Genomic DNA, 15,102 nt, shown 5'->3' on the forward strand with positions numbered 1-15,102 from the left:
GAGAAAGCTCTGGGCTGACCACACTGCAGCCTTTCAATACTTAAAGGGGGCTTATAAAAAAGATGGAAAGCAACTTTTTACATGGGCAGATAATGATAGGACAAGGGGGAGTGGTTTTAAACTGAAAGTGTGGATTTAGGTTAGATTTTAGGAGAAAGGTGGTGGTGAGGCACTGGAACAGGTTGCCCAGAGAAGCTGTGGATGCCCCATCCCTGGAGGTGTTGAAGACCAGGCTGGATGGGGCTTTGAGCAATTTGATCTAGTAGAATGTGTCCCTGCCCATGACAGGGGAATTGGAACTCAGCGATCTGTAAAGTCCTTTCTAACCCAAGCCATTCTGTGATTCTATGCAGCCACAAGCAATTCTTGGGGAGATGGTGCCACTGGAGGATGTAAGGGTCTCAAATAATAGAAGCCATGTCTACAAGTGATCTTTGCTCCCAGAAATGCTGGTTGAAAGACTCTGATGCACCCCAAGAAAATGGCCTGAGTAGGTCTGCTCCTGAATGGTGGAGCCTCTGTTAACAGGTCACCTTTGCAGGATCCCCTAACATTCTTAAGTATCCCCTTCCCAAACTTTACTTTATTATTGGTCATAAAGCATAAAGGGTCAGCACACCTGAGCTGACTGTGGGAGCCCATAGTACCTGTGTAGTTCTGACACTGCATGAAAGAGCTTAGACTTAAATGGATAAATAGAGGGGCAAAAATATTCTCCTCCTGTTAAAAGCCTGCTCAGAAGTTTTCTGGGGACTGCATCTTTCTCCCTTTCTATAGCAACTCCTTGAACCTCACGCCAGGAATAAATGAACTGATTAGAAAGATGAGAAGAGAAAATGGAAGAGAGTAGAAAGGAGGGTAGGAGCAGACAAAGAGGAGACTCAGCAGACAAAATGGCCTTATGCCAGCTGATAATATTTCATGAACATCCGAAAAGTACCCTAGATGTACACCACTGGGGATCTGGCGCTTTGAAAAGCTATCATGTTTGTAGCTGCTGGCTGCTTTTCTTTGTAGTCTTGCTAGGACAGGAGCAACTCTGAAGATGATTATCCAGCCTCATAATCTGTTTCTTAGTCTGTTTCTTAGTCCTCATAGTCTGTTTCTTCACCACAGCTTAGTCTACTCATTACCACTGCCCAGATTAGTTTTCCTTCTGTCATTACCCTAGGTGTTCCACAGTGCTGTTTTTAGAAAGGGCTGTACATGTGAGGAGGAAAACATACTGAAAAAGTGCTCCAGAAGCAGTGTCTGTCCCTATGTCTATCTCTATTTCTATCTCTATTTCTGTCATCTCCAAACAGTCTTTATGCCAATCAGTATACAAATCATCCTCCCACTGCTATGCCTTAAAAACTGCAAACTGCGAAGTGGCCAGCCTGCTGTGCTCCCTGACCTCTGCATCTTTCTATCTCAGTTTGCTGAGTCAGCCTTGGAGTAATGGACAAAAGCAGCAGTGAGCTGCTTTTTTTTTTTTTGGCTGTTGCATTGGTCCAGGTCTTTGCATGCCTCCAAGGTGGCCCATGTTTCCCTAAGCACATTTGTACAAAGGTGTAGTTGGAAACTACATTTGACAGTTTAGGATATGCCAAATAATGGAGACATTTTGTAATACCGGTCAGCCTGCTGAGAAAGGCAGGCATGGTTTGGAGATGACCAGCTGCCTGGGTCAACTATTACACCTACAGACATATGCATGTGCATTGCATATGCAATGGGACCACCTTTTTCATCTGCTATCAGCTAGCACAGAGGACTTGATCATCCCAGACTGATCACAGTACAGAAGAAATAACCGTGGGAAGAATATTCCAATTCACCTGCTGTAAACACAGGCAGTTGTCAGCTGTTTTCCTAGCAAGCTGGGGAAGTAGGTATTCAGCAGCACAAACCTGTCACTTCCTGACAGTGCAGTGTGTACCGATAGAAGACCTTTGTCATTATCATTCAAGGGCAATCTGCAGTGTTGTCATTTGCGTTTCTGCTTTGGACTCTCAAACCAACTTTGTTTTAAAGGCTTTCTGTCCAGCCATGAGTTTTGTCTTTTAGCCTCTGCAAAACACAGAAACAATTGCACAGCTTTCATGGTGTCATTGATTAGCCCTGCTTGTGGAGGCAGCTCACCAGAATATAAAATGGTTGACCCCTACCTGAAGTAATTCCTCCTGCAAGTCCATTCCTTTCATGACAGTTCTGCTAGATCTTTAAAACAAGCTGAATTACTTGGTCAAGCAATTACTTGGTCAGTGGGTTACAAAAGAAACTAGAGAACCCAGGAGCGCTAGCTGAGTTCCAACACAGTCTTCAATATTCCTAGGGTTTTTGTGGTGAATCCCTGAATTAGGTTCTGACTTGAGGCCTCTGTACTGTTAGTCCAGTGAATGTTCACAGTAATCAATGCACTAGCAATTCATGAAGTGTCTTTTACGAATGTGCAAAATTGTTCTTGTTCTGTTCTCTGAATTCAGTCCTTGAAAAATTCCCCTGCCCAAAATGGGATAAAGATCTCAGAAATTGTAACATCAGCAATAGAGTTTTTCTACCTTAATTTGGTTGCCCAAGGAGAAGACCTTCAGACTGGTTAAAGTGCAATATTTGTTTAACTTTTGATACATGATTCTGATGTTTTGAGTTGAAAAGCCTAACTTTCTTTTTTTTAAGTTTACACAAAATAAAAAATATGAAGGACCATTTCAAATAAATAAAGTATTTTTGGCTTACAGGATTGTCATATCCTGGTCTTTTTTCAATTCCCTTTTCCAAAAATGTTCTGAAGCACGAAGCATAACTACTTTGTTGAACAACATTACTGCAAAGTCTCTCTTTGTGCTTAATGAAAACTACTCTGTTAAAAAAAAGAGCAAACAACAACAAAAAACAGGAAAGTGCTGTACACATGCCATATTTACACAAAAGATGTTCTGGGTCAGGCTAGAGCAAGCAATTTACATTATGACTAAAATAAGTGAAGAATATCTGTGGCTTCTTTTTTCTTGAGGTGTATGGATTGCCAGCTTTTAACTGTGCAAGAGCACTGTTCAGACTCTTCTCTCTTTCTGTCTCCTGCCTTAGCCAATGCCATATAAATTAGATATCTGGTAACTGGCAGGAAAGAAGCCTTTCTGATATAAGAGACCTGATTTTTCACCATTTACTTTGGTTTAGTAATTTATAAGAAAAAAAAAAGAGTACTCAGTGAGGAAAGGAAAAAGCAGAATCAACAGCAGGTTCATAATGAAATAACAAGCTTTGGCACCACTCAAAAAAGGGATCAGAGTGGTCAGAGCATGCACCAGGGTCTTCGCAGGTGGTAGCTTTGGGCGTTGGATGTAGTGATCTACTGGGATTTCTCCCTCTGTCTCAACAAATTTGGCTTTGCTCCATTGTTAGAAACATCTGTGAGCTTCAGTGCCATATCCTTCCATTGCCGTGGAGGCAATTTACTTAATGGGGACAATGATTTCCTAGGAATTACCTGAGGATTATTTAACAACTCTTCACAAAATGCTCTGAGAATGGAAAGCAAGACTCTAAGACAAAGATATGAATGTTTTTGCTTATGCCAAAGATAGCATGTGCTTTTTTTTTTTCCTTCAGCAAAATATATGTATGAAATTTTGTGTACATAAGCAGATGCAGAAATGTTGAGCATGACTCATGTTAGCAATCATCGCAGCTCAGTTTTACATGGGGAAGACACAGGAAATGGAGGTTTCCTATAACAACAGCTGGTATTCTATATATACATCACAACAAAGGCCTCATTTTCATAAGGCTATGTCCACAAATAGTATGCCATTATTCAAAAGGAATATATTTTCACTTTTTGGAGATAAATATCTTGAGTATTAGTTTCTGCTTTGCATAGGCTACAAACAATACATTGGATAGAATAATGAAATAAACAAGCTGCTGAAGAGCGAAACTCTTTGACATGGTCATAGAAAGGAAATTCAGTATGGAGATACCCTGGAATAGCTATATTAATATTGTATTCATTTTAACTTGTTACAGTTAGGGCTTCTATTTCTGACATGTTCACCAAGTTCAAATTTAATTTAATATCAGGTAAATTAAGTGGCATAGTAGCATGCCACTGAGGCAAGTTTATGCAGAAAACAGAAGACCATAAAGCTCTTCATACCATGTAAAAGCATGAAAGTTCTTCATACTTAGCCTTTTCAGAAAAATCACAGCATATTGTGTAAATCAAAAGGGAATACTCAAAGTAGTCCCATCATTTTGAAGGTAAAGGAAAGGAGACAATTTTTTTTTTCCACTGCCTGTGATGGGCTGCAGGGGGACAGCCTGCTCCACCAGGGGCCTCTCCCTGCACAGGCCGCAGGGGAACTGCTGCTGCCTGCCTGGAGCACGTCCTGCCCTCCTGCTGCACTCACCTGGGGAGCTGGGGGGCTGCAGGGCTGCTTCTCACTCCTCTCTCTCCCAGCTGCTGTGGCACAGCAGTCTGTTCCCTTTCTTAAATCTGCTCTCACGGAGGCCCCACCCAGCATCACTGATGGGCTCAGCTCTGGCCAGCTGTGGGTCTCTTTTGGAGCCGGCTGGAGCTGGCTCCTGTCTGACATGGGGCTGGACTCTTCTCTGGGAGAAAAGCAGCCTTCCCCACTATCAAAACCTTGTCCTGAAAACCCAGTACTCTACATGTGCTCTTGGCAGAAGGCTTCATGAGTCAATAACAGCAAGATTGGAAGAACACCAGGTTGGCGTTCCCTTTGGTAATGACGGAGAAAGAATAGCAGGACAAATAATAAGTGAAGCCCAACAGGACAGTTGAAAGAGAAATCTTTTTCTTATACCTGTGTCTTTTCACTTTTCCATATTTCTTTGATTTAAAAAGCCATTTCAGAATGAATCAGGTAACACATGAGGATAAATCTTTTAATGGTAAATGCTTGCAAAGTTCCAGATTAGGTGAGAATTCTCCAGCAGCTGAGGTCTCTAAGAAAAAGACATGTTCAGGTCAAGATGACCCCTGAGGTAGTAGGGTGGGCAAGTTGCCCTCTGATTGTCTTCTCTAAATATATATTTTCAACTTTGGCTGATAATTATGTTCTTGTTGTTGTTGTGGGTTGGAATGTGAATTAAATTTCATAGACAGGGCTGTGTAAGAAGAGAAAAGGTGTCCTATAATTTGTATATGAAGCAAGATAAGAAACGGGCATTGAAATCTCTCAGATATCTTTTAAAAGCTCAACAAGTGAATAAAACAGCAGTTACAGAGATGGCCGTATTGGCTACATCTGTTCATAGACTCAGCAACCACACAAAACCACAAATTCCCTGAAGAGAAATGTAACCAGCATCACCCATATGCCAAACTTTTCCTAGAAATGTAAACTGTTAGCTGATATGCAGCATTTTTTCTTGGGATACAGACTGAAGACTAATTTTGGGCTTCTCAGAGCACCTTGGGAAGAGTTTTTTTCTCAGTGAAACAGCAACATTGCCAATCATCCACAGTGAAGACAACCGTGAACAATTCCCATCACCACAGATGGTGCACAGCTGTGTTGTGGGGTGCCTTTATGCACACCTCCAGATACCAACCATCCAGATGTAGCCACAGTAGAGGAGCCTTGGGGGAATTTAACCACCCTGACATCTGCAGGAGAGACAACGCAGCAGGGCATATGTAGGATCCATCTGAATACCAGGAAAAACTTTCCTGTGTGAGTGACAGAGCACTGGCACAGGTTGCCCAGAGAGCTTGTGGAGTCTCCCTCCATGGAGATCCTCAAAAGTCACCTGGACATGGTCCTGGGCAACCTGCTGTAGGTGTCTGTGCTTGAGTAGTGGGTTGGACCAGATGAACTATAGAGGTCCCTTCTGACTTTAACAATTCTGTGATTCTCTGACTTGGTTGGCAGCTGCTACTAGCCATGGCATGTGCTGGTCACAGAATCCTAGAAATCACAGGATCACAGAACCATTCACGTTGGAAAAGACCTCTAAGTTCATCTAGTCCAACCTTTAGATGGGTCAGATGGGTCCTCCTAGGATGTGCTTTTCCACCACGGAATTACAGCTCTCAGAAACTTCATGGATTTGTCTTCGCAAAGCATTATAACATTCAGCTGCATCCCGCTGCCCACTGCAGGCTTCACATGACACTCTGTGTCATTCTGTGTGAACCTTGTGCTAGTCAGAGTTGTGAACACATCAAGCTAGCCAAGGGAACATGGTTCCTTCTCTACTGAAAAGATTAAAGCATTCCCTTGTTTACCTTCCTTACATTCACAGCAGCTGACACTGCAAGTATGTTCTGCAAGACCTGTGCGAAGCAAGCAGCAAGAGCACCAGTCCTCATTATCTGCGTGTCCATGTATTAGGAGGGAAGAAAATTGTGCAGTGAAAGTTCCCAGTGGTGAAAGAAGCTTTATATGTGACCTTATAAAGTATATACATAGTGATACATAATAGTTTATACAGACTTACAAAACATGCTAGTTCAACCATGGAAATCGCAGATACAATTATGTATGTTATGTTTGTTTAAGTTTGGAAGTATGCAATATGATATGATTATGTTTAAATATTGCAACTGGCAGCATGTGACTGCAATAATCTTAACAGCATACAATCACAGTAAATATTAGTAGGATAATGTTGTGGTTATTCTAAGCTTCTCCAGTTCCCAAGGTCTCCCAAGGTCAGCAAGACCACTCTGTTGCTTGAGGACCCATCCAGGGTACAGAAGTCCCAGGGGCATCTTGTGCAAGTCAGTGGGCTAAGATGTTCACCTTAGCAGCAGGTTGTTCTCAGACACCTAGATTCTCTGCACTGGGTATCTTCTGCTGGTCCCATCCTGCACCTTTGGAGTTGTCTCTGTATTTCTCTCAAAACTCCATGACCATGCCTTTCCGTATTTCCTTAGCTTCTCCAAGGAAATCACCTGATCCTAAGGAGTCAGTTCCAAATCTAACCCACAGACAACCGTTCATTTGAACCTTAATTCCGTCTGTCTTCCTGAGGAGTCGGCTCCAGCACTGACCCAGAGATAAGCAGTAACTTTCTGCAGGTGTCTTAACTATGATGTTACTGAATTATTTATCCTGTGACCTAGATATTTGCTAGATAGATTTGTTCATGTTTAGCAAGCAGTGGTAACTTGTCATAAGTAATACTAAGTATATTTTTACTGCGTTTACATTTTAGCTGCAATCGCACCTTGGCTCATCAGTCCCCCTATTCCCTATTACCCTTAGTGCCATTAGAGTTAGATCTAATTCCCAACCTGTCTCTGGATCATGCACTTGCTTCTGCTTCCTGTGCAAAGCAGAAGTAAAAGTGGAATTAAGTTATAGGTCAATGGCAGCCTTGTTAGCCTGCTCCTTTCCTGACGTGCAGTCAATGAGTGAGGGGTAAAGTTTCCACCTGATGTCTGAGGACTCCAGCCTACCAGTTTTTTACCAACATATGATGCAGTGCAAACAATCCTCACGTAACAGCATAGTAAGGACTTTAGGAGCCAGAGGGTAGTTTAAAATGCTATTAACTATATGGTGGCATAAATGAAGGTCAAGCAGATAATCACACAAATGCAGCTTCTGATATTAAAATTTGTGGGGCTGGACTTTGAGAAAAAGATGAAATTGTTCTCATCCTTCACATGTTTTGGAGGTAATGCAATATTCTCCCATCCTCAGGAACGCCAGAGAATGAAAAAAGTTCTTTTTTTTTTTTTTTTTTTTTATATGTATACATATATTTCAGTTACGTATTGACTTACCATAAAATATTTAAAGTGAAGACACTGAGATGCTTGTTTTAATTTTGTACCTGTTACTTCAGGACTCTCTGTAATACGACTTCACCTGAAGCAATTTCAATCCTAAAAAATACCATTTTATTCACCTGCAAATTACACAGCATTATGTTTTTATTATAAACAGCATTAAAAACTACCACCATCTTTAAGGTATAACCCTGAATAAGCAGTAAGACTGGCCATATACTGTAAGAACTAAGGTCAGTCTAGCAGCATGCAATCCACTGAGGGCCATCAGTAGAGGCTTCCTAAAGAAAGGTATAAGAACAGGCTGACAAATACAGTCCTAATTCCTTCATATAAACACTGAGCTTCCCTCTGTCCTAGTACACAGTAGCACTTGAGTGGTTGTTTTGTTCCGCAGTTTCCTGTGCCCTGGCTGTTTGTTCAACAAGTTCATGAGCTATAGAGTCCACTGGCCATGAGCTCGTAATTGTACTGAGACGGAGGATTTGACAGCTGCAGAGGTCTGGTGGGTTATTGTGATTTGTGCTGTCTCCACTACTTCTCTTCTCCTGTAGATGGTAAAGCAAGGTCATGTCTGTAGATAAAAGATGCTGAGAAACTCCTGGGGACATTTACCTGTAACTTGAGAGGGACAAGTCAGCCATACACAGTCTGCAGACTTGCAGCGCGTCTCATTTCCCCTGCAGTGTTGGCTACACTATGTTGGATCTTCTTTTTTAGTGTTCAGCCCTGTGGCTGCAAATCAATGAGACGCTTCCTTTGCCTCAGATCATCATTTGTCTTGAGCATCTCTCCCATGAAATCTGGTGTGACTGGCATCCACTGGGTATAAAAATTGTAAGATAAATGTCATTAATGAACATTTTGGCTTGGAAGAACTGATTTAGAGAACTTGTTTTTTTTGAAGTTGCTGGTTTCAACCTTGCAGACTGTCATCCCAAATACGAATGATGACTATTGATACTGAGAAAATACTGAACACTTTGTACCAACACAATTCTTTGATCTTTTTGAAATCATATCTAATTTTCTTTTCAGAGGTCCTTGTTCATACAATGTGTTCTGCTAGCTTTTGCAGGGCTTAGGTTGGTTAGTTACCTCACAGTTCCAATAGACTGAGAGCAATCTTAATTCCATTTTGGTACTGTAATTAATATTTAGGCAGAAATAAAGGAGCGGCTCTTACACAGCAAGAGTTTTGAAGCTGGCAGCTGTTACAGCAAACTTGAATGCCCTTCCCCTTCCTCACAAAGGTCAAATGCCTCTCTAATGTAGCTGAACTGAAATAATTGTAAGTGATAAAGAAGGTAGCTTGCAGGTATCCTTGTTGCTATAGATTTACATGTGACAGTTTGAGTTGATTTTATTTTCATCATCTATCACTATAATCTCTAAAATTTCAGTGCAAACACTTTTGCTGAAATGTATGGAGGCTGAGGAGTGATGAGAGCTGGTGGTGCAGAAATTATTTTCCTTGGACATGCCTCCAAACTAGAAGTTGGAAAGAAAATCCCAGTCACTGTGGGAGTAGGGATACTACAGCACTTCTCTGCCCAGTCTGATGTAGTCAGGCATATCTTTACTCTCCCATTAAATCTAGCATTTTGAATATAAAATCATAAAATGAAATTCTGGTTATTCATGTAAAGTCATAGTTTCATGCTATCATAGTTCATACTTTCATTGTTTAATTCTCAATGGGAGGGGCAAATTTCAGGTATCCATTATACTTGCAGTCATAAAGATGTTTCCCTCCAGACAGCATGTCAGCTTTACTCCAAGAAGTGTAGAGTTTGGTGTGCACATACAGTCAGAATTTCTTATGAAGGTTCGTTTTCATTGAGAGGTCTTTCTGTCCCATTTATACCAAAAGAACAGGAATGGGCTGGTATAGAAAATCTCCCACATGAGATTGTCTAAAACTGTCATTTTTACTGCAGTCTGTCCTTTCTGGTTCGCTTTATTTTGTTGAGAATAGTTTTTTGTGTGTTTCTGTTTTGTTTGGTTGGTTGGTTGATTGTTTCTGAAGTTTTGCCTCATCCATAATCCTTTACTGTAAAATGTTGCAGATGGAATTTCAAAATCATTTCAGATGAAGAGCTTGAGCATCAGACTTGGTAATAGGAAAGGGTAGGTTCAACAGCAGTAGAGTAACACCCCAAAACTGTATTAACACACAGAGCTGGTACTGTCTTTGTTAGACCCACAGCTATATAGTCCCAGATTCTCTTCCATACTTGTTTCTGAGTGATCTGAGCATCTGACTGTCCTGTTCTGAGAGAGCTGCCTGTCCACTGGGCTGTATATAGGGAAGAGTTAGGACTTCATCTGCCATCCTGTCCAGTGTGCAACTGACAATGTGTTCTCTCTCTCCTGCAGTATGGGATAAAGAAGAAGGAGGAAAAGGAAGCAGAGGCCCAGGCTGCACTGGAAGCTAATGCTGAAGGGAGTCTGACACGTCCAAAGAAGGCGATCCCTCCTGGCTGTGGGGACGAGGAGGAGGAGGAAGAAGAGAGCATTCTAGACACAGTCATCAAATACCTACCAGGGCCCCTGCAGGACATGTTCAAGAAGTAACACCTGCAGACTGTTAGATGGGCACTAACAGTACTGCAAAGGATTTCTCTTTTGCCCAGTGGGGATTTACAATCTTGCCATCCATCACGCAGCCCCGCCCGCCTCTACCCTCTACTGCTCACTAGGAGTTCCTTCGCTTCCCATTCCCCTCTGCCTATTCCCTTTCCCTCTACCCCAAGACTCATCCGTTCCTTTTTTGTACATAGTTATATCCAGTAGATGCCTCTGAATTGATGTAAAGATTAAAAAGCTGCAGACTACACAACTTTTATTATAAGCCATAGTAATATGTATGTTAAATAAGGCAACTGTACATTAAGCATAGAAAAGGAACAACTTCACATGCATTTTGACCCAAAGCAGGAAGAAGTGTTCACTAAGTGTGAACAGTGGCCTCTTTAGTTTTCTTTAATTATTTTTATTATTATTATTGATAATAATTATTAGTTATTTTTATTAATGTTCTTGTTGATTGGGTCACACTAGCCATTTGTTGTTGACCACATCTACCCTTGGAAAGAACGTCTCAGTTCTCCCGTGGAATCGGAGCTTTTCAGTTTTAATTCCATCACTGGCATAAATAAGAGATTATTTGGAAGGTAAATCATGCGTGGCTTACACAGCTGACATCACTCAGAACTGTGGAAGAAGTGAGTCATCTGCCTTCAGATGCTGGCAGAAATTAAATGCCTCAGAATCTAAGCAAGAGTCGTGCCACTTTGGGAAGTAGCCATACACTTAACTTGAATGAGTAGATTTCGTCTAACAGGGGCCATACAGAGAGCTGGAACCACAGTGAGGTGTGTGGTGCTCTGTTAGAGGACCTCCCCACCCTTTTGAAGTCAATGTCCAAGAATTTTTGTCACTTCAATTAACTAAACTTCCTCATTCTGCCCAGTGCCGTATGCTGCAATCTCATTCACAGCAGTGCTTTCACGACAGACATTTGGTCTTCAGCATATTGTTACTGCTGTGTCCTGCCCACCCTTCTCTGCAGTTGTGGGAGAGAGTGGTGGCCTGAATGTTAGATATGGCCCTGAAGATCCAGAAATCTTAAGTTTGCCTCCTTTGTCTCATGCTAAGTTACTCTGCTGCCTTGAGGAGGTCACTTATTTTTCTGCCCTATTTTCTCCAGCTGTAAAATGTAGGTTTCAGTCAATACCTACTGTAAAGGGATATAGTAAGGATGAATTGCACAATGCTCCTCTAGTGCTGTGCAGGAGCTAATTAGTATTATAACAGTGTGGGGCATCCATTGATTCTAGTAAGGTGGGAAAAAATATCTATTATCTTTAAAGCCTTTCCTAGACACAGATATTTTCCAGTACAGCACTACAAGCATTGAGTAACTGCAAAAGAAAAGCCAAATTCTACTGGAGAAGTTGACTTGCTAGTACACACACAGAGTTGCATATACACAGACTTATTTTGAACACAGTCACTAAGTTATCTGGCCTGTTATCTGAAGAACTGATCCTATGTTTTTGCATTTGGCCACATCTCTGCATAGCTGCTGCAAGAGCATCACAGCATCCCAGTCTCACAATCTTGTAGGAGAATCGTTGTTTTCCTGGCAAAATTAGCATTGTTTGTCCCTGTCATGGGAGCAACATGTCTTTCCTAAGTACCTGAAACAGATTTGGAAGCAAATATATGCTTTCTACTGACAACAAAAAGGAATGCAATCTGAAATACCTCATTATGTACCTAAAATAAAGCATTTTACTCCAATGGAACTTCTTTACTTCACTTGTTCAGCAGAACTGAGTTTAGGCAAAGATTCCAGTACTTCCCTGAATAAATTTTAAAAGTTATTTATCATCCTTTCAAGTTAGCAGAAGCATCATAGTTAAGGCTTGTTACCTTAACTATGTAAACTAATATGAACTAATGTGAACTCTGTTTTTTAGCACATCTCTAAGTAAGGAGAAGCTGTTATGAAACAAAAGAAATATATTTTGTCCTCCTCACCCATTTATTATTTGGGTGTACCAGCAGTCCTTGCTGCTTTCCAACTTGCTTCAGTCCTAAGCTTCTACCAAATCCAAGGTGGAGGCTGAGGACATTTGATCTGCAAGTCAGAACCAGCTGATAAAGAAGCAACCCATTTCAAGTTGGACCTACAAACAAGATACATTCAGTCTTGTGCAAGCTGCAATGGGTTTTGCAGGGGAGAGAGAAGGCAGGTTTTACTCTTTCAGATGTCAGTGTGTTTTTTGCCCTAATTTTCATTTAAAGCAAGATGAGTGTCTCCCGCTAAGACTTTAATGACCCAGAACACTCTTTATCTCTTTATCAATGCTTGGGTATAGCACAGTAGTGCTGAGCAATTTATCATTTTCTAGGGAGAGTGTCCTGCTCACCCCATGCAAATTCAGCAACTACTAATTTAAGCCTGTTTAAGTAGACCTCAAAGAACTGAAAATTCTCCTGTCACAAAGGCAGCAGCTATTTTTGGTGCTCTGAGAGGGAACTAAATCCAACACCCCTGAAAACTAAAAGGCAGACAGCCAGGCTCTTTGCTTCATTGGCAGTGAAATCTACAGACATGCCAACATCAAAACTTCCGAAACACTCTGACAAATGTCAGTGGCCTACGTTCTCTAATGCATAAGTAGAAGCAGCATACATGTGCCCTTGCTGAAAGGAATATATCTGTTCCTGTTCTCCCCTGGCCTTGTTCTGGAGGAGTCTACAAACAATCAATCAATCAAACAAACAAGAAGATGAGCTCATTCTGCTTTGCTTTGGACTTATTTCTAAGACTTGCTTGTTGACCTTTCCCTAGCCCCCATCATGGACTCACTTCATCCATCCAAATACTGTCCCTGGGGTAGAAGCAGGGTTTGATGCCTGGTGTCCTCTTTATTGGAGGGTACTGCCAGTTGTTTAGTTGATTGTTGTTTTTCACAGTCTCGCTGACACCTTGATGGGTAGCTGTGTGCACATGTGTGTGGAAGATGAAGAAAAGGGAGGAGAGAGGGCCAGGAGAGAGAGAAAGGAAGAGTATTTGGTATTATTTTTTTCTAACTGCGCCTCAACAGCTGTGTCATCGACTGACTGGTCTAAGTCAGGATCTTGCATGGCCTGTGCTCAAATATCACAGGCAAGTAATGGTGTTCCTGCACTTACAGTATTAAAAATAAGGTATTTTATTCTGTGAGCTGTGCTCCTGAGCTGTGTGAACATCCAGACCCAAACTCTGAAAAAGGCCATGAGAACTCTAAGCTGAGTTTAGTACGCTGCAAGCTAGGCTCACAGAGCAGGAGGGAAAGGAGAGGGGTCTTATTAAGTAATGCTTGCTGAGTGTTTTTCATTGTGGGAGCTTCCTGGCCCAGCTGTGCCATCACTTCTTTACCTTAGCTCTCCAGACTAACAGCAGCCCTTTCTCCATGGACAACTTAGAGCTCAGTCAGGTGTGAACTGCTGGTTTTCCTTTTAATTTTCCTTTTCTTTCAATAAACGCATGTGACAGAAGACCTACCACAGGTACTGGGCAGGTTTTACTGGTTTCGCATCACATAACTTTTGGCACTTTGCATGAGTTCTGGACTTCTTCCCAAGTCATTCCTCCCTCCCCAAGGTGCCTAAGCTACTCTGAACAGACTCAAAAGCAGGCACTGCCCCTTCCCTGGTGCCCGTCCTTTTCCCTTCCCACCCTGAAGTGCCAGCATTGTGCCTGACACCTTTGGCACATGTATGGATGTGAGAAGCATTGTCTCAGACACCTTCCCCCTCAGCACTCAAGCAGGTGTTGAAGAACTTAAGACCAAAGAGAAGTATGGTTCATTGTCTGGATTCTGAATTTCTCTTTGTCATTTCATGCCATTGTTTTATTTGCATCTCTGGTCTGTTCAAACTCAGGTGTATGAGTTTTGTTTGTTGTTGTTTTTTTCTTTTTTTTTGTTTTGCTTTTTGTTATGTTTTGTTTGGGGGGAGGGTTGTTAAATAGTTTTTATTTATACTGAAAGGTCGGTGGCTAGACACTGCAGCCATTTTCCTCCACAGCTCCAAGACCTTTCTGGCTACTAAAAAATGTCAAAGGGCCTCCACCTTTTGGAGTGCAAATAATTGAGTTTGCCATTGACCTTTGTGAACTCACATATATCTTTAGAGAAAGCCATATGAAATCAGACTGCAATATTAATTATAAATGATACTCTTGTGTTTAAAATAAAATGAGATACGAGATCATGTGCTAGATCACTTTGGAGTTCCTCTGTCTATGTTTCTAGTACCGTATGTTGGCTTAGGTCCTTCCTAGCCACTCTCCTTCATCAAGAAACACCATACCAATGCTGCTGAATACATCTTTTTGCCAAGCTTACTGTGCTAGAATAAGCGTTGTTAGAAATCAGCTGTTGTGACCTCAAAGTAACGTCTTATGTATCTGAAACTTGTCTGTATCCATTCTGAATATGTTATCAAGATACCGTTTCTTCATGTGCTGAGTTAGTAAAATGTTTCAGTACTGCCATTAAAAAAAATTGCTTATTTTCTCTCTCTCCCCCCCCCTCTCGCTCACACACATGCACAGAGCAAAACTCAATCTAACAATGCATTTTCTAGTAGAAATGCTTCCCAGCGTTCTTTAAGATGCATGCAGTACCCTCCAAGCAGCCAGATTATTTAAAGTAGAAACTTTGTGAATGTAAATTTCATTTGTTATTTGCCTGCTGCTTTTTCCTGCATGATGTGGGTAAATGGTATGATGTTCTTTTTAAATGGAATCACAGACAATAAAAGAAAAAAAAACCACAAAGGTGATTTCA

At 41.4% G+C, this 15,102-nt stretch overlaps 1 protein-coding gene across 1 annotated transcript in view; it reads left to right on the plus strand.

Annotated features, from left to right (window-relative positions):
• The window catches only part of CPLX1 (complexin 1), a 127,561-nt gene extending 112,459 nt beyond the window's left edge, over positions 1–15,102 (plus strand). The window contains exon 4 of the mRNA XM_083815967.1: positions 10,133–15,102. Coding sequence (XP_083672093.1) covers positions 10,133–10,330 — 198 coding nt within the window. The 3' untranslated portion in view covers positions 10,331–15,102. The remainder of the gene's footprint in view (positions 1–10,132) is intronic.

The sequence above is a fragment of the Anser anser genome (assembly GCF_964211835.1).
Source record: "Anser anser genome assembly, chromosome: Z".
NCBI classification, from domain to species: domain Eukaryota; kingdom Metazoa; phylum Chordata; class Aves; order Anseriformes; family Anatidae; genus Anser; species Anser anser.